This window comes from Petromyzon marinus, chromosome 21, assembly GCF_048934315.1.
Source record: "Petromyzon marinus isolate PM22_M1 ecotype Great Lakes invasive population chromosome 21, UKy_Petmar_22M1.pri1.0, whole genome shotgun sequence".
Taxonomy (NCBI): domain Eukaryota; kingdom Metazoa; phylum Chordata; class Hyperoartia; order Petromyzontiformes; family Petromyzontidae; genus Petromyzon; species Petromyzon marinus.
This window is the reverse complement of record NC_133687.1, coordinates 996,511-1,016,428: the sequence shown is the minus strand read 5'-3', so window position 1 is coordinate 1,016,428 and position 19,918 is coordinate 996,511. Positions and strand designations below refer to the sequence as shown.

Here is a 19,918-nt window from a genome sequence, read left to right as displayed (position 1 = left end):
CATCACTTTCTCTTTTTTTTTACACTTTCTCTCTCTTGATGCAGTCGTGTAGTGCCAAATGTGATTTGCGGATAGCAAGTTCGTGAATAACGAGGGAAAATTGTATCTATTTTCAGAAGCGACCTGGGCACAAATGATCGCTCAACGAAGTGGCTTCTCATCATGTGGACATTTATAGCAGCTACATACTCTAAACGTATATTTCTAAATGTGGAGGGTGAAACCGGAGGACTCCGTAGAAAAAAAATACATGGGGAGAATATGCACACTCCAAATATACAGGCTTGAAGGTCTAAATCGAAACGCACGACCTTCTGTATGCCAGGCGAGGTAGTTAACATCTCGCCACTTTCTGCTTTCTCACTCGCACTGCTCCAGTTTGGAATTCCCTCCCATAGTCTCATTTTTCCCAAGTTGTCATAATCTTTACAACTTTGATAGTGGTGCTGTTTGTTGCTGACCGCTTGACGTGCTGATCCTGTACTCGGCAACTGTTTAAAAAAGAAAGTTTCGCATTGGCGACGCCATCAGGGTCCGATTGTAACTTCGACGCCGACGCCACGTGGCAGCCCGACCGAAGCACGTGACCAAAAAAAATCGTCACCGCGCGACGTGTCGCACGGCCTGAACCTCGTAACGTCGTGCCCTGACGTCATCAGCACGTCAAACCTGGGCAGCCATCTTTTGCAAGGGTGGTCGGGGAACTCACGCGCCCCACTTCAACGCTCACCCCCCCACCACGTCGTATGGCCCGTGACGTCTCGCGCCGACGCAACGCCAATGTCTCCCTTCCCAACATGGCGGCGCGGTGAGGTCAAGAGGTGACGCGACAGTGGCGGGGTGGGGGGGTGGTGTTGAGGAGGGGTGGGCTCAGACGGTGACACCACGGAGCCGGCAATGGCCGACGGCAGCGGCAAGAGGGAGCACCGCTCCTACCCGGGACAGAATCTGCTCCTCTCCTCCGCGCCCGAGCTCAGCCTCTCGGCCCCGGCCACGCTGCTGCCCGTGGTGACGGGCGCCGATCCCACCGCCGCCTCTGCGCTCGGTAAGGCGGACGGGGGAGGGTGGCGGCGAGTGAGTGAGTGGGGGAAGCGGCGGTGATGGACGGAAATCCGCGGAAGCTCCTGAGTTGGGGCTGGCGGATATTTGCTGCCGCGGCGGAGGTCGGGTTCTGGATTCTTTAGTTTAATATTCTGTAGTGCCCGGTATAGTCGGAGAATGCCTGAGAGTCGCCGTGTAGAGCGGCGGAATTGGTGTTGTATTCGTCAGGAACGCGAGCTTCCGCGGATGTCTGAAGACGTAGGGTTACGTGGCTTTAGAATTTTAAGTTGTAGGAACTTGGACCAACACCTAAAACGGGTTCGAGTCCGAGTCCAGGTCGTTTAGGCCCAGATTTGGATCCAGACCAGGTTCAGGTCGCGGCTAGGACTAGATTTGTGTCAAGGTTCTGGTTTGCAGGGATGATTTAAAAAAAAATATGATTACACTTTCATCTCCTCTATGAGGGTGTCCAGGTGCCAGTTGGCATTTGCATAGCAAACGACAACACCAACAACAGCCGCCTGCGGCGTTCGCCACAAGGTGGCTGTGACGTTACCACGGCGCTTGTGCCAGGCTAGGTGCATCTTGAGAGGCCACGTGAAGTGTCGAAGGCTCGCTGACAGGACTACGCGGAACAGACCCAGGTGTTGTGGGTTCACTGAGATGACTGACAGATGCACCACCTGTGCCCCCTACTGTGCCACCTCGCTGCGTTTTATCCGCCCGCGCGTTGTTGTGAGCGTCGCTCTTCTCCGTTGTTGCTGGAGGGCGACTGCCTCCAACTGCTTCCTCCGCCACAGAGGCCGATATTGACACTGCAGGTTCCGGTCATCGACAAATCCACTCAGCTCCACATCCTCCTATACCGCATCAGGCCATCTCGTCTCCAGCCCGTTCACACACACACACGTTACTCCTCCCACACACAGGAAACACGCAATGATGTGGACAGTATCCACGCACTCACACACCCCCTGTCGTACACAAATAAAAGATCCCCTGCATAGCCTTCACAGACTGTAAGAGCAAGTGCTGTTAGCGAGCACCTGTGTGCACGGCACACAGATGACCGTAAATCGAACCCGGGTCGCCGGGTTCAAAGCGCAGCGCACACAAACACACCTACACACTCTTACATACACAGTGAACGCGTAACGACACGTGCACACAAACGTCCCATATCTCTATCCTACACTACACCCATACAGTGAACATCGCACCCAACCCAACACGTGATAGCCATACAAATCGTGGAACGCCGCTCGCCGCCGAGTCGAATGCAGCGCTCCCCTCTCTGTAGCCGTAACAATTGCAGATGTTGTGCAAGCAAGCGAGTTTTTAATTAACGATTGTAGTCAGTTGAGGACAGACGTGGCAACGTGCCTATCCTCAACTGTGCTGAAGCAGCTCTGTGAATGAGAGTGCCTGCTTGAGTGTGTATGTATGGTATGTATATAGTGTGTGTAGCCATGAGAGTGTGTCTGTATGAGTATCTGTATGAGTGTGTTTGTATGTGTAGTGTGTTATACACTGTAATTGGAGGCAATGCTTTTAATAAACACAACCCTGACAACTCGGGTTCGAAAGCTAGGTGTTGATTTGAAGCTTTCGTGACTGCAGGAATCCATACTCTGGGTCTTTCGGTAACGTCACGTAGGTAGAACAATATATCGCGACGTTTCGATAGCAACAGAAGCCATCGTCCTCAGGTGAACCAATACATTCCTCTTACCTCAGCAGTCCGCCTGCTGCATTGTTTCACCTGAGGACGATGGCTTGTGTTGCTATCGAAACGTCGTGATCTATTATTTTTCTACCTACGTGACTTTACCAAAAGACCCAAAGAGTGTATATAGCTAGGTGTCTATCTGTTCGCTATGTGTGTGCGCGTTAGTGTAGCAAACAGGCTAGCCAGCACACACGTTGCCTGACCCACGATGTCAGGTACACAACGCCCTGGGTCCGCCCCCTTCTGTATGAAGGCAGGGCTCTCCGCCCCCGGTCATGTGTCCCTCCAGTACCCGGCGCTACAGTATAGTGACAGTCTATGTCACTACAAATGTATGAGACTCTGTATGTATGTTATGTATGCCGAAGATTTGATGATTGCTGCTCACTCATAGGAGGAGTTGGGGGTGCTGCTGCTGAACCTGAAGCGTGCCACTTAAAGAGGCGGAGCCTTATTTATCATCAGCCCCACCAAAACTAAGCACCTGCCTGGGTATTTTGTGCCGTTCAGAAATCCACCCCCACAACTCTCAGATGGTGATGGGACAGTTGTGGAGAGAGTGGAGAGTTTTCTATACCTGGGCAGTGTGCTCATGACCGGCTCGGGTTTGACAACATAGGTCTCACTCTGAATCAGCCAAGTGGCATTATCTCTTCATCGGCTATTTGGAAGCTACCTGGTCTGTTGCTCCACACTAAGCTTCAGGACTTCTCGGCCATGGTCATGCTCTCCCTTCTCACGCTTGCGTAACGTGGACCCCCCTAATGGAACATTTTCGCTGGTTAGAGGCCATGCATTTAGTACGTTGGCAAAAATCTGTAAAAACTTGACCCCTCCCCCCCCTCCCTGTACGCACGCGTAATTTTTACACCCCCCCCCCCCACCTGTGTACATACGCTTGACACACCCCCCCCCTCCCCCCCGAATCTTATTGAACGGCCGATATTCAATCCACGCAGAAACGATAAAGTCTTTATAATATGAACGTGTTTAAGCAAACAGATAGTCCACCACCGGCTGCATTATTATTATCGAGGCTTCACCCCTCTCCTCCCTCCGTATGTACATTGTCAGTAGACCCCCCATACGCATGGGTACGCATTTGGGTTAACTCCCTCCTCCATGCGTTCGTACTAAATATATGGCCTCTTAGACACATTTAGGCTGGCCTGCCTACGAGCCATCCTGGGTTTAACCAAGCTGGATTGTGTGAGGAGCTCACAAATCCTTGAAAGATCTGGACAATGTCCCATCGGTGAGCTCCTCCAGCAGGCAAGGCTCTGTTGGCTGGGTCATCTAGCCCGCATGCCCAGCCACCACATGTCCAAGCAGCTTCTGTTTGGCCGGATATAAGGGGCTAAACGGGCGTAGCACAAGCAGTACAAGAGGACGTGGAGTTGCGTGGACTTGTCGATAACTGATACCAGCGGTGTCAAGATCGGCCTCTGTGGAGGAGGCTTGTGTGGACAGATGGAGGCATTGGCCCTCCAGCAACAACGGAGAGCAGAGAAGCGATGCTCACAGCAACGAGCGGAGCGTCGGGTGGCTAAGGCACAAACTTGGCACAGTAGGGGGCATAGTTGGTGCATCGGCCAGTCATCTGTCAATCAACCCATGGCACCTGATTCTGTCCCATGACCTCATGCCAGCCAGCGTTAAATAATTCACGTGGCCTTAACGTGCACATAGCCTGGCACAAGCGCCGTGGTGATGTCACCGCCACTTAGTGGGGAATGGCGGTTGTTGTATGTATAAGAGTGAGTCTGTATGGATGAGTATCTGTATGAGAGTGTATCTGTATGTATGAGAGTGTGTCTGTATGTATGTGGGGAGCAGTGGCGTAGCAGTGGGCGTGCTGCAATATGCTACGAACCCAGCGACCCGGGTTCTATTCCCGCTCATGGCCAACACCAGTGACGAATATCTGAACCGTCGCTGGTCCTCCCCTAGGTCGACTCAGCCTCAAACGAGTACCTTGTGTGGTGTGTAAACATCACCACTGGGGTGACAAAGGCGGCTGGGTGTGGTGCTAGCCACCCACCCCCTCGTGTGGCATGCCGGCCTTCTTAGGTGCTCGCATACAGCACTTGCCTTAACAGTCCGTTCAGGCTATACGGGAGATCTTTGTATGTAGGAGAGTGTGTCTGTATGTATTTTTGTATTTGAGAGTATCTGTATAAGAGTGAGTATGTATGAGAGTGAGTCTGTATGATTATGATTTGCTGTCTATTTTAAATTTCACTTGTTTGTTATTGTTTATTTTACTGTGCATATGTTGGGGAAGCTGTTCTTTTTTATGACGATTTAAGAGGTTATTGGCTCAAAGGGTAAGTCAAAATAAACTGAACTGAAATTGAACTCTATGCGAGTTTGTAAGTATGAGAGTGAGTCTGTATGCGAGTGTCTGTATGAAAGTATCTGCAAAACAACCCCCTACCTCCTTGTGGTGCCGGACGGGCAACGCTGTTGTGGTCAGTGCTGTGGGGGGAGGGCCAATTCAAATTGGCCTTTCTCCTCATGGCGCTTGTGACTACCACAGCGGCTAAATGGGGGCTCTGGACGGGTGCGAGGGGATGGTAAGCCCTCCACCTTCATTAACTTACCGTTAAACCACGACGACAAAATTTTATTGATAAGCTTGTGCCGGAGGCCCCAGGGGGATAGGCGTCTATGACGTCTCCTAGCCAAACCCCATTTGGCGGAGCCAGGAGACTGAATCCTTACCCTCAGGGCTCCTCCAGAAACAACAAAAAAACACTACGTGTGGCCACGTGGAATGTTTGAACGCTCACTGCGGAGGAGAGGCTGCCACTCCTCTGTTCGGAGCTGGACCGGTACCGCCTGGATCTCTGTGGTATTCAGGAGGTCCGGTGGACCGGCTCTGGCTCCTGCCACCATGAGGGGTGGACAGTCCTCTTCTCGGGGCAGGAGAATGCCAAACAACAGGGAGTGGCTCTTGTTCTGAACAAAAGAATGAAGGGGGCGTGGGAGCGTGGCGGTGAGGTGTGGGAAGCTGTAAGCCCCAGGCTACTTTGGGCTCGCCTTCCTATCAACCAGAGGTGAGGAGTGGTGGTTGTGGTTACTTATGCCCGCACTGAAGATGAACATCCGTGGAGGGATGCAGGCAAGGCCGATGAATCAGATGCCTTCTCTGACCTCCTGTCACAGGTGCTAGCGAAAGTGGCCCCTTGGGACAGTCATCTTGTTAGGTGACTCCAATGCCCGAGTTGGTCATGATGCTGGCACCTGGTCTGGAGTTATTGGAAGGCATGGGCCAGATCAGCTCAATAACAATGTCAGGAGGCTGCTAGATTTTTGTGCAGCCCATGGGCTTGTAATTACCAACACGCTGTTCCGGCATCGGCGCATCCACAGAACATCATGGATGCATGCCGGGTCCAAGCAAGAACATCTGCTGGACTACATAGTGACGGAACAGCGGATGAGGACTCATGTCCTTTACACCAGGACCTACCGTGGAGCTGATTTGCCCACTGACCATCGACTTGTCATCTGTAAGATGCGCCTGCCATTCTTCCACTCCGGTGGTGGGTGTACACCCAGGACCCCATTCAAACCCTTAGTGGCATGGTCTCAGCTAGCTGTTGAAAGTTGCAAGCGAGATTTTCATCATCGCTTGCGCTGGGGTGGGCATTGTCCCCTACTCCCCTTGATGTCGAGGGGAAATGGGCAAGGTTTGGGGCTGTGACTCATGCAGCTGCAATGGCTGCTTTGGGTACATGGTCCAGACCTCCCCAGAGACCCTGGCTGATAGAGGAGGTGTTCAAGCTGGCTGAGAAAAAGCGACAGGCCCACTCTCATCGGCTACAGCATCCCACGTCTGAGAATGAGGAAGCTTAGCGCAGCCTTCGCTCGGAGGTTCGGAGAGCCATGAGACGCTGCAAGGATGGGTGGTGGTCGCGGGTTGCTGAGGAGATGGAGTCTGCCTCAATGGCCCGCGATCCCAAATTGCTCTTTGACTCCATCAAAAAAGTAACCTGCAGTGCCACACCTATTACCATCATTGGTGGAAGGAACGGTGATCCAATCTCCGACCCCCAAGAACAGGTTTGCAGATTTTCTGAGCATTTCTGTGAGGTCCTGGGGGAGGGGACATCCCTCAGCCTAGATAATAACATGGGACAAAGTGAGGATGACCCTGCCGCGGCTGCGGTGCCTTAAATATTGGAAGAGGTCATCCCCTGTGAGTGGCTGGCTGAGGTGCCATCTGTTGAGGAAGTACTGAAGGCGATTCAGAGTCTGAGACCAGGAAAGGCACCGGGAAGAGATGATCTCCCAAGCGAAATGCTGAGGGAGGGTGGCGTTTGTGCACAGTCTGCCCTATATCACATCATAACAACAGTCTGGACCACTGGATGGGTTCCGCAGGACTGGAAGGATGCCCTGGTGGTCCCCCTCTTTAAGAGAGGCTTGCGGAGCCCCAATGCGGTTTCAGGAAAGGGCGGTCCTGCATGGATGCCATATTTTGTGTCCATCTGCTACAGCAGAGGTGTCGGGAATTCGAACAAGATTTACATCTCTGCTTTATTGACCTGGTCAAGGCCTATGATACCATGAGTAGGCCTGGGCTCTGGATTGTTCTTTGTGCTTTCGAAGTCCTTGACCGTCTGCTCACGATCATTAAGGACCTTCATGATAGTGAGCGGGCCCGGGTAAAACTATGTGGCCGGGAGTCGGAGCCATTCGCTGTACACCTTGGGGTGCGACAGGATGTCCTCTGGCTCCTACATTATTTAACATTGACCACGTAGTTCGTGAGGCCTTCAATAGCTGTACCGGAGGATTTTCCATATGGTACAGATACAGTGGGAGGCTGATCGATGCCCGGGTGCGGTCAAGGGATGGCTCCCTATTGCTCAACCATGTTATGTATGTCGATCTGGTAATCGCTGCTCACTCAAAGGAGGAGTTGGAGGCGCTGCTGCTAAACCTGGAGCTTGCTACTAAGTGGGGCCTTATCATCAGCCCCACCAAAACTAAGCACCTGCCAGGTTATTTTGTACCATCGGACACTCCATCCCCACAACTCCCAATTAGTGATGGGGCAGTTGTGGAGAGAGTGGAGAGTTTCCCATATCTGGGCAGTGTGCTTATGACCGGTTCCGGTTTAACAGCAGAGGTCTCACTCCGAATCAGTCGAGTGGCATTATATTTTCATCGGTTGTGTAATGCTGTGTGGAAGCTACCTGGTCTGTCGCTCCGCACAAAGCTTCAGGTCTTCCCGGCCACAGTCATTCCCTCCCTTCTCTACGCTTGCGAAACGTGGACCCCCCTAATGGAACATCTTCGCCGGTTAGAAAAATCTAGGCTGGTCTGCCTACGGTCCATCCTGGGTTTAACCAGGCTGAATTGTGTGAGGAGCTCACAAATCCTTGAATGATCTGGACAAAGTCCCATCGGTGAGCTCCTCTGGCAGACAAGGCTGCGTTGGCTGGGTCATGTAGCCCGTATGCCCAGTCACCGCATGCCTAAACAGCTTTTGTTCGGCCGGATCGAAGGGGCTAAACAGGTGCGGCACGGGCTAAAGAAGAGATGGAATGATGTGGTACAGGAGGATGTGGAGCTGAGTGGACTTGCCGATGACTAGTACCAGCGGTGTCAAAATCAGCCTCTGTGGAGGAGGCTCGTGAAGGATGCTACTGGGCAGTTGGAGGCAGTCGCCCTCCAGCAACAATGGAGGGCAGAGCTTAAGCACAGCAAGTTGGCATGGTAGGAGGCACAGGTGGTGCATCACCCAGTCATCTAAGCCAGTTGACCCGTGGCACCTGGGTCTGCCCCGTGACCTCCTGCCAGCGGGCGTTCGACACTTCTCGTGGCCACAAGGTGCACATAGCCTGGCACAAGCGTCGTGGTGACATCACCGCCACTTAGTGGCGAATGGCGGTTTGTTTGTTTATTTTTATGTATGTGTAATGAGCGACTTCGGCGACACGTCGTGTAGAGGGTACTTATTTTATTTCTCACACTGGGCACAACACAGGCCAATTTTATTCTTCTCACTCTGAGTACAACACTTAGATATTAACGTCTCTACTGGCTACACACAGCCGATCACTCAGCGTGGTCCCATCGCCCTCACTCGGCTACGACGCTGGCTGGCGGCGTGACGATGATGGCGATGGAAACCCCGCAGGAGGTCTTCCACGTGATCGGACGACGGAGAGAGATGTCGGCGAGCAGCTACGCAGCCAGGACCCAAGATTCCACACCCGAACCCCCAGCCCCGGGTCCACTCCCCCTTATATCCCCCCAGGCGTGGCTAGGCCCCGCCTCCGGCCACGCCCTCTCGTGGAACCTTCGAGCAGGTTCCCGGAGTTTCTCGGCTAACCCCACCTGTTACCTTTGCCCCAGATACCTTTCCTCTGATTGGTTGTTGCTTTCACCGTGGCCATACCCGTGCTTCCCTTTCCTGGCCAGCAGGTGTCACTACATATGTATGAGTGTCTATATTATGAGTGTGTCTGTATGAGTGTCTGTATGTATGAGGGTGGTCGTAGAGCATGGTTGTCGAGCGTGGTTGTCAAGCGTCGTTGTGGAGTAGTTGCTCATCATTGGTGGTTATCAAGCGTGGTTGTTGACCGTGGTCGTCGAGCGTGGTCGTCGAGCGTGGTCGTCGAGCGTGGTCGTCGAGCGTGGTCGTCGAGCGTGGTCGTGTGTTTCCGTGCACCTGTGTCCTCAGACGATGGCGTTGAAGCGGGCGAGGAGGACAGCTTCGTGGGCCAGGCTCCGCCGCCCACGTTCAGCTTCTTCTCTCAGGCCGCCCACGCGGCCCACGCGGCCCACGCAGACCCCTTCGCCTCCATCGTGCACCCTGGGCCCCCCAATCCGGGGAGTTCCAGAGCCCCCCAGTCGGGAGCCCCCCAGTCTGGGTCGCCCTACTCTGGCTCCCCCTACACCCGGAGCCCTGTGCCGTTCACGGGGTCAGAGGGTGCAGCGGGAAATGGGGGTGACGGCAAACAGGTGAGGGGCGGGTCATGTGAGGGGTCATGTGAGGGGTCAAGTGAGGGGTCATGTGAGGGGTCATGAGGGGCCAGCGGAGGGGTCAGGTAAGGGGTCGGGTGTCCAGGTCAAGTGCGCGTGCGTGTGTCTGTGGAGCTCGCTAACAGAACTTGCCCCAACAGTCTGTTCAGGCTATACAGGGAGTCTTTGTCTTTTGTCTGTGGAGCGGTAGTGTAGCGGTTAGCGCGCTGTGCTATGAATCCGGTGTCCCGAGTTCGATTCCCGCTCATGGCCAACACCAGTTATGATTATCTGAACCAGTCCTGGGCCTCCCTTAGATCGACTCGGCCTCAAATGAGTACCTGGTGCGGTGTGTAAAATCATCGCCACTAGGGAGACAAAGGCGGTCGAGCGTGGTGCTGGCCACCCACCCCCTCGTGTGCTGTGCTGGCCTTCATAGGTGCTCGCTCACAGCACTTGCCCCAATAGTCTGTGGGCTATACGGGGCATCTTTGTGTCTGTGGAGCAAATAGTTTAGTGGTTAGTGTGCTGCGTTACAAACCCGCAACCCAAGTTCGATTCCCGCTCACGGCCAACACCGGTGACGAATATCTGAATCGGTCCTGGGCCTGCCCTAGGTGGACTCAGTCTCAAATGAGTGCCTGGTGCGGTGTGTAAACATCACTACTGAGGAGACAAAGGTGGCCGGGCATGGTAAAAAAAAATCATAATTTGTTTTCCAAAAAAATTTTCCCCAAAAATAACACTATCAGTAACCAGCACTGCAGGTGAAGGAGGAGGATATAGTATGTTCAATGTGGTAGGTGACAGAGGTTGTGGAGGGGTGGGCTTAATGTACTTAGTATTCACTTAATGTACTGTATCTTCACTAAATTATAACTTAAACACCAGATTACGCGAAATAAAATTCACATTTTATGTTCACATTTAAAACAATTAATGTTTACTTCAAGACTACATTGTTTTACACTTTCACACCACATTACTTGCTGTCAGATGACATCAGCTGATGTGGCATTTCACTGCTGACAGAGGTGTCTGTGGAAGAATGTGGTAGGTGACAGAGGTTGTGGAGGGGTGGGCTTAATGTACTTAGTATTCACTTAATGTACTGTATCTTCACTAAATTATAACTTAAACACCAGATTACGCGAAATAAAATTCACATTTTATGTTCACATTTAAAACAATTAATGTTTACTTCAAGACTACATTGTTTTACACTTTCACACCACATTACTTGCTGTCAGATGACATCAGCTGATGTGGCATTTCACTGCTGACAGAGGTGTCTGTGGAAGAATATCCAGAGACTGAAGGGACTGCACTGGAAGCTTCACTGCTAGTAGAATGTAGGTTATGCCTGGGTGTTTGTGACATGGGTTTAAACAAGTCAGAGATATAGACGACATTTCTGAGAGGGTTGGCTTGCACAAAGTGCATAAACAAGGTAAAGCCCAAAGGAACAGGTCAGCACTAATGCTCGTCACGCGTCCAACCATTTGACTGAGTCATTGTTTTGGTCATGGTGCACGGCGTTGTTTCACGTGCATGCCGAAATTGGATCATTCGATACGGCAATTTGAATTACTAATACTGTATATATGCCGAAAGCGCAGTCGTACCAAATTATTCCCAATTACAAATGATCAAATACCGAAATACCAAGGTTTTATTATGTATGTTGAACTTCTTTCGCTCCGTACTTAGCCAACCATGCTAATCGGAGGTGTGTTGCGCCAAGCCAGCCTTCAAAGGTACTTTGCAAACAGCACTTGCCCCAACAGCCTGTGTAGGCTATACAGAGGATCTTTGTATTTGTGCGGGTGCAGTTGGTGGTGGAGTGATTAATGTACTGTGCTACAAAACCAGTGGCACACGTGTGTATCTGTGTGTAGGTGTCTGCCAGTCATCTCAGTCAATCTACCCATGGCACCTGGGTCTGTCTTGTGACCTCCTGTCAGCGAGCCTTCCACACTTCATGTGGCGTCAATAGTGCACCTGGCCTGGCACAGGCGCCATGGTGACGTCACGGCCACTTAGTGGTGAATGGCGGGTGTTGTAGTATGTGCGTGACTTGGTCGTAGGCCTGATGATGATGGTAATGATGAGGTAGTAGGAGTGCTGTCTGTATTGCAATATGGGTCAGAGAGCTGGATTTTAAACCAAGCAGTTTGAAAAGGAAGTTGTTGACACTTAAGCATTGCTTTGTGTGAGACAGACGCTGGGAATTTCAGCCGGGCAGGTGTCGGCTATCCATGTAGCTGCCTGTAGCGATCCAGAGGCAGCAGCGAGGGTTGGTGGATCACCACACAGATGTTGTGAAACTGCCTTCCCGTGGGTGGGTGTCGAGGAGGAGCCGTACCCTGGCAAAAGTGTGGACTGGACTCCAGCTATTCCTGTCTGTGTGGGGATTTAGTGTTTCCCCCCTCTCCCACACGTGGGGTTTGCTCCGGGTGCTCCGATTTCCTCGCACATGCAAACACTTGTTAGTTGGCTGATAATGCCTTGATATATCGAAGACCCCAGAGCTTGGGTAGTTGTAGGCGCCGGCTCGTCATGTAGCTGCTGCCTTCCTGTTTGTGGTTTCTCGCGCATCGGAGTTGTCCCATCTCTGCGAGAACGAGCAGATTCTGTACGGAGCGTTCCGAGTTCAATTACAATTATCATTCATAGCAAGACAAAACAAGCCATGCAGTCGTGTGGAAGGGAACGTGGCAGATTTGTGTTGTAGATACGAATGGATTTGATGGGGGAGGGCATTGGAGTGGTCTTCATGAGTCCAGTGACCAAGGGGAAGAGAAGACCTAAGAGCCATGGTGGGGAGGCTGAGGACAGATGGGTCTCTGAGTCTGTGGGTCTGTGTGTGAGTATGTGGGTCTCTGTGTGGGCCTGTGGGTCTCTGTGAGATGAGACTGTCAGAGCTGATTATGGAGGTCGCCGCACGTCTCCAGTGCAGCAGCTGCAGTTTTCTGGCTGAGGGGAAAGAGAGAACCATCAGCGACGGCGTCTGCTGCTGCTGGTGATGGTGGTGATGGCAGTGGTGGTGGCACCAACGGCGTTGGCCTGCTGACGGTGTATGTGTCGTGCGATCCGCAGCCTCTTCCCACCTCCCGTGGTCCCAGCCCCACGGCCGGAGCCGGCCTCAACCCGTACCGCCACACCGCGCTCAGCAGCCGGGCCAACCCTTACGTGCCCCCCCCACAGATGGTGGGGGGCGGGGGCGGACCCCCCCCCTTCCCCATGAACCCCCCACAGCAACCCCAGGTGAGGCTTAGACGAGGCGGTGGGGGGACAGATGACACGATTGGTGGAATAGTCCCTGCACTGGCGGGAGCTCTGGAGAGACTACAGTTTATTGGGTCTCCTCTTCTCCACGCTGGCCAGATGTTTTGGTTGGAGTGCCCACGCTTTACCGCATGTGAACCCACCGATTGGCGAACTGCCGTTGTACCAAACCCCACTTCTACTGCCGTGTGGCAACCGCAGCCATGGCCTTCCATTCATACCGCACGCCCGGTTGTAACTTAAAACGTGTGTCTGTGTGTGTGGGGAGTGTAGCGGTTAGCGCGCTGTGTTACGAACCTGGCGACCCGAGTTCGATTCCCGCTCACGGTCAAAATCAGTGACGATTATCTGAACCGGTCCTGGGGCTACCCTAGGTCGACTCGGCCTCAAATAAGTACCTGGTGCGATGTGTAGACATGGCCACTGGGGAGAACAAGGCGGCCGGGCATGGTGCTGGCCACCCACCCCCTTGTGTGTCATTCTGGCCTTTATAGGTGCTCGCTAACAGCACTTGCCCTCACAGTCTGTTGCAGGCTATACGGGGGATCTTTGTCTTTGCATGTGTGTCTGTGGAGAGCAGTAGCACAGCGCGCTAACCGCTGTGCTATGAACCCAGCGATCTGGGTTCGATTCCCACTCACGGCCAACACCAGTGACGATTATTTGAACAGGTCCTGGGCCTCCCCTAGGTCGACTCAGTCTAAAATGAGTACCTGGTGCAGTGTGTAAACATCGCTGCTCGGGAGACAAAGGCGGCCGGGCGTGGTGCCGGCTGCCCACCCCCTCGTGTGCCTTTCCGCCCTTCATAGGTGCTCGCAAACACCACCTGCCCCAAGTCTGTTAAGGCTATACGGGAGATCTTTGTTTTGCAGGCCGGCGCGACTCCGCTCACAAGCAGGCAAACCCCACCCCCTTTTGGGCAAGCCCCACCCACAGTGGGCTACGTCCCTCCCCCCACCAGTTACACCCCCCCCTTGACTGGATACACCGCTCCCCCTGCGGGGTACACCCCGTCCACGAGCGGATACAATCCTCCCGCAAGCGGATACAATCCTCCCACTGGTGGATATGCTCCTCCCACTACTAGTTATGCCCCTCCCATGACCGGTTATGCCCCTCCCACTACCGGATATACCCCTCCCACTACCGATTATGCCCCTCGCCCTCCCAGTTATGCCCATCCCACTACCGGTTATGCCCCTCCCACTACCGGATATATTCCTCCTACCACAGGTGGCTATGCGCCTCCCCCAGGTAGCCAGTCGCTACCCACCTTTGGCCAAACCCCGCCCACCCCAAGTCAAATCCTGCCTCCTGGGGGTCAGCCTGTGCCGCCCCCCGGGGCCCAGCCCCCACCCCCCGGGCTGGTGTACGAGGCGGTGCAGCACCACTGGTTCTTCTGTCGCAGCGTGGAGGGGAAGGAGGTGTGGACGCCGTTCAGCCTCTACGACTCGCTCGCCCTGGAGGAGGCCTTCAACTCCGGTGAGGCGCTTCTCGCCTGGCTCGATATGCAGGAGCCTGACTACATGCATATTTAGAGTTGTTTCATCATCATAATCATTATACTCGCATTGTTTTTCTTCCATCATCATTAACAATAACCATCAATCGCCCGTCTACTTGTAATCATCGTCACCATTGATGGTGGTGTTGGTGGTTCTTCCGGCTTTTCCTAGTCCACCCGGACCCGGAGAACGTGGTGGTGTCCACTTTTGGCGGGCGCTACGACGTGAGTCTGTACGAGCGCGAGCGGCGCGCCGTCTACTGGGACGAGGCACCGGGGGAGGTGCGGCGCTGCTGCTGGTTCAGCAAGGGGGATGCGGAGGCGCGCTTCACTCCCTACGGGGAGGAGTTCAGTGAGCAGATCGAGGTATGGGGGAGAAACACACGGGGGGGGGGGGACACGGGGTTACAGGGGGACACATGTAGACATGGGGACACACAGGGACACAAGGTAGGCACAGGAAGACACAGGGACACAGTGTTATACACGGAGAGACATAGGGATACACGAGGAGTTCAGCAAGCAGATCGAGATACAGAGACACACGGGGACACAAGGGAAGATACGGGGACTACATTTTCTGTTTGTGTGTCTTATGTTTGTGCATTACCATAATTCTGTCTGTCGTGTGTCTCCGTGTGTCTTCACCTTGTGTCTCCACCTTGTGTCTCCACTGTGTCTCCTTGTGTCTCCACCTTGTGTCTCCTTCTGTCTCCCTGTTGTGTCTCAGGCTGAGTATAAGAAGACGATTGAAAACAACTCATGGCACCGGCGACTGGAGTTCCCTTCGGGAGAAACGATCGTGATGCACAACCCCAAGGTGAGAGTGAGCACACGGACAAATGGAGCTTCTCCCAGTGAGTGTAGGTGGAGAGGGAAAGGGTCATCGTGTACCCACGTGTGTGTGTGTGTACCCGCCTGTTTGTGTGCTCCCTAACAACACTTGCCCCAACAGTCTGGTCAAGGCTATACCGGGGATCTTTGTCTTTTTTACGTGTGTCTTTGTATCTGCATGGGGAGCACTATAGTGCTCAGTAGACTGTGTTACAAAGCCAGTGACCCGAGTTCGATTCCCGTTCATGGTCACCAACATGGGTAAAAAAACACCTGAACCGGTCAACTCGGCTTCAAATGAGTACCTGGTGTGGTGTGTAAACATCAACACTGGAAAGACAAAGGTGGTCAGTCGGGTGTGATGCTGGCCACGCAACCTGCCCGTCTGTCACATCGGCCTTCTTAGAGATGCTCACTAACAGCACAGCACTTCCCCCAAGAGTCTCTGAGGGCTACATGGGGGCTATCTTCTTTTTCTTTGTGTGTCAGGTGATCGTGCAGTTCTCCCCATCGTCTCCACCGGACGAGTGGGGGACGACTCCGGACGGCGCTGCTCGTCCACGCGTGGTGAAGCGCGGCATCGATGACCTCGCCGAACAGATCCCCGACGGTGAGCTCGGGGTCACGGGGAGGGCAGAATCAGGGTCACGGTGAGGTCGGGGTTACATTCACCTCAGGGTCACAGTGAGATCAGGGTAACGTGAGCTCGGAGTCACAGTGAGGTCCGGGTCATAGTGAGCTGGGGAGCATGGTGAGATGGGGGTCATGGTGAGCTGAGGGTCATGGTGGGCTAGGGGTCACGGTAAGCTCGGAGTCACGGTGAGGTCATGGTGAGGTCGAAGTCATGTTAAGTTCAGGGTCACGGTAAGGTCGGGGTTATGGTGAGGTCGGGATCACAGTGGGGTGGCGTCAGGGGTGTGTGTGTGTGTGGGGATTATCATCACAGCGGTTAGGGCGTTGCGCTATGAACCCAATGACCTGAGTTAAATTCTCTCACATGGCCACCAATATCAGTAACAAATATCTGGGCTTCCCTTAGGTCGACTCAACCTTAAATTAGTAGCTTCTGTGGTGTGTAAACATCAGCACTGGGGAGACAAAGGTGGCCGGGCACGTTTATGGCCACACCACCTCCTCAAAGGTGCCGTTCGCTAACAGCACTTGCCCACAACAGCCTGTGTAGGCTACATGGGGGACCTTTGCTTTGCGTTGCAGGGGAGGTGGGGGAGGTGGACCACCTGGTGTTCATGGTGCATGGCATCGGCCCCGTGTGCGATCTCCGCTTCAGGACCATCGTGGAGTGCGGTTCGTGTGACGCACGCATGTACACACACTCGCACTCACTAATATATATGTTGCGCCGTAATAAGGCGCTGTGGGCAGCTGACCTGCCACCACGCTCACTGGCCGACAGGGAGCAGCTGAGAGAGAGCGAGATGGGTAAGGGTTGACCGAAGGTCAAACCCCCGCCCCTCTGTGACCGGAGGTTGACACCCCAGACCCCCCAGGGGCTGGGGGCTGAGGGGGATGATGGCCCCCCTCCACTTCCTAAGACCCCTTAAGAATTAAGACCTCCTAAGACCTTCCAGAAGGTTCTGGAGGGGGGTGGGGTCATGAGGGGAGGGGTGACCCCGACCTGGGGATAAAAGGCCAGCCCTCGGGACGGTCGTGGCAGTCCTCACCAACTCAAGCTCGAAGACATCTGAAGATCGGAAGACGGGACCAGCGACCCGGGGACCCTCAACCGTGGCTCTCGTAAGCCGGTTGTAGCGGAGCCGAGGTTGTTCGGACCCCCTGGGACCCTCCCCGAGACTCTCGCTAAGCCGGGGTTTGAAGCGGTCCAGGGTGAGTCCCGTACCCTGGGTGGGTCGGTCGGTCCAGCCTTCCACTAGTCGCCGTCGCAAGGGACCGGCGTGTGCGTAGCCCGGAGTGGGTAGAGTACGCTAGAAGGGAGGCTGTCTTTCCCTTAGAATATCGAGTGGAAGGGGTCGTACCTCTCCGTGTTAATAGAGTAGTGGTTAACAGAGTAGCGTTAACAGTGTTAAGAGTTGTTCAATAAATGCGTTGCCTCCAGCAGACGTCTCCGTGTGGTTAGTTATAGGACACAACATATACAACAACAACCGCCATTCGCCACTAAGTGGCAGTGACGTCACCACGACACTTGTGCCACATATACACACATACATATTTAGTGGATTCACGGAGAATAGAGATGGCTTGTAGAGGCAACACGTTTATTAAAATAATAACAGTAACGATCCCTAACACAAAGGGGTAGCGGCCCCTCCACCCAATACCTGGGGAGGTATAGCCTCCGGGCTAGCGTGCCCTATCAACTGGGGCAACGTACTCTCAGCCCTCCGGCTAAGGGGTCCTAGGGGAGGCTAGCTGACCCGACCCAGTCAAGGTCCTCGGGTCCCGACCACTGGCCCACTCGGTCCCGGGCCTTAGAAGGACGTCGGGTCCCGGGGGTTCCCAGGGTCCTAGCCTAAGCAGGTCTTCAGTCTTCAGCTTGACGATGACTGCTGGACCCGTCCAAAGGTCCGGCTTTTATACCTGTTTCGGGGGCTCTGGAATATTCCCCCAACCCCTCTCTTGGGGTCTGGGGAGCCCTATTTGCCCAACGAGCCGACTCATCTTACCCATTCAGTATACCACCCCCTATTGACACATGCCTGCTACTACAGGTTAGGATGAATGGGAAATGTACACAGTGCCCAACCATGCTACTACACATACACTCACATATAAACACATTCACAAACTCACACAATAACAACCACCATTCGCTAAGTGGCGTTGATGTCACCAGGGCGCATGTGCCAGGCGAGGAGCACCTTGAGGCCATGTTGAAAAATTGCTGGCAGGAGGTCATGAGGTAGATCCAGGTGATCCAGGTGCTTAAGTTGACTGGTAGATGCACCACCTGTGCTCCCCACTCCAACTGCGTTTCAGCCACCCGGCGATCAGCTCATTGTTGTGAACGTTGCTCCTTCGTCCTGCATTGTTGCTGGAGGGCGATTGCCTCCAACTGCCCAGACAGCCTCAGAATGCTCTCAGCTAGGCACTGCCCAGTAGCGTCCTTAACGAGCATCCTCCGCAGAGGCCAATCTTGACAGTTTGTGCGCGTGCGTATTCGTGCGTCCCCGTGTCCCCTGTTTGTTCCCGTGTGTCCCCGTTTCTCCCCTTTACCTGTTCCTCCCTGTGTGTCTCCTTGTCGACCACAGTGGATGATTTCCGCAGTGTGTCTCTGGCGCTGCTGCAGAGTCACTTCCGCCGCGGCATGGATGAGCAACGCGTGCGGCGTGTCGAGTTCCTGCCAGTGCACTGGCACCGCGCGCTGCACGGCGACGCTACGGGCCTCGACCGGTGCGGCTCCTCGTCTCCCCACCTCTCCGAGTGTCTCTGTGTGTCGCCCTGTGTCTCCCCATGTTTCCCTGTGTCGCCGCGTGTTTCCCCATGTTTCCCTGTTTCCCCACGTCTTTGTGGTGTCTCCATGTGTCTCCCCGTGTCTCTCTGCATGTCTCTGTATTTCTCCGTATGTCTCCTGTCTCCACGTGTCTTCTCGTTTCTTCCTGTATGTCCATGTTTCTCCCCGTCTCCCATTATCTTCTTATGTTTGTGTACCAACAAACATGAACACAACCTCTGTCTTTGTACCCGCAGGTGTGTGTACCTATGTGTATACTTGCGTGTGTGTGTGTATATATGCGTGTACAGTATGTGTGTACCCGTGTGTGTGTGTACCCGCGTGTGTGTGTACCCAGGTGTGTGTGTACCCAGGAGATTGAATCTTTACCCTCAGGGCTCCTCCAGAAACTACAAAAAGCCACTACCAATGGCCACGTGGAATGGTCGAACGCTCACTGCGGAGGAGAGGCTGCCACTCCTCTGTCGGGAGCTGGACCGGTACCGCCTGGATCTCTGTGGCATTCAGGAGGTCCGGTGGACCAGCTCTGGCTCCTGTCACTGAGGGGTGGACAGTCCTCTACTCGGGGCAGGAGGCTACTAAACAACAGGGAGTGGCTCTTCTTCTGAACAAAAGAATGATGGTGGCGTGGGAGCGTGGCGGTGAGGTGTGGGAAGCTGTAAGCCCCAGGCTACTTTGGGCTCGCCTTCCCATCAACCGGAGGCGAGGAGTGGTGGTAGTGGTTACTTATGCCCCCACCGAAGACGAACATCCGTGGAGGGATGCAGGCATGGCCGATGAGTCAGATGCCTTCTATGACCTGCCACAGGTGCTGGCTAAAGTGGCCCCTTGAGATAGAGTCTGGGTGACTGAGTTGGTCATTATGCTGGCATCTGGTTTGGAGTGATTGGAACGCATGGGCCAGATCAGCTCAATAACAATGGTCGGAGACTGCTAGATTTTTGTGCAGCCCATGGGCTTGTAATTACCAACACGCTTCAGGCATTGGCGCATCCACGCAACATCATGGATGCATGCCGGGTCCAAGCAAGAACATCTGCTGGACTACATAGTGACGGATCAGCGGATGCGGGCCCATGTCCTTGACACCAGGACCTACCGTGGAGGT

At 54.0% G+C, this 19,918-nt stretch overlaps 1 protein-coding gene across 2 annotated transcripts in view; it reads left to right on the top strand.

Moving 5' to 3' along the window:
- Nucleotides 1–669: 669 nt before the first annotated feature.
- The window catches only part of SEC23IP (SEC23 interacting protein), a 44,020-nt gene continuing 24,771 nt past the window's right edge, over nt 670–19,918 (top strand). For both annotated transcript variants that reach the window (XM_032958457.2, XM_032958456.2), the window contains exons 1-9: nt 670–1,045; nt 9,471–9,751; nt 12,851–13,018; nt 13,912–14,521; nt 14,716–14,909; nt 15,274–15,363; nt 15,867–15,987; nt 16,593–16,682; nt 18,608–18,749. In XM_032958457.2, the coding sequence (XP_032814348.2) occupies nt 898–1,045; nt 9,471–9,751; nt 12,851–13,018; nt 13,912–14,521; nt 14,716–14,909; nt 15,274–15,363; nt 15,867–15,987; nt 16,593–16,682; nt 18,608–18,749 (1,844 nt within the window). In that variant the 5' untranslated portion in view covers nt 670–897. The remainder of the gene's footprint in view (nt 1,046–9,470; nt 9,752–12,850; nt 13,019–13,911; nt 14,522–14,715; nt 14,910–15,273; nt 15,364–15,866; nt 15,988–16,592; nt 16,683–18,607; nt 18,750–19,918) is intronic.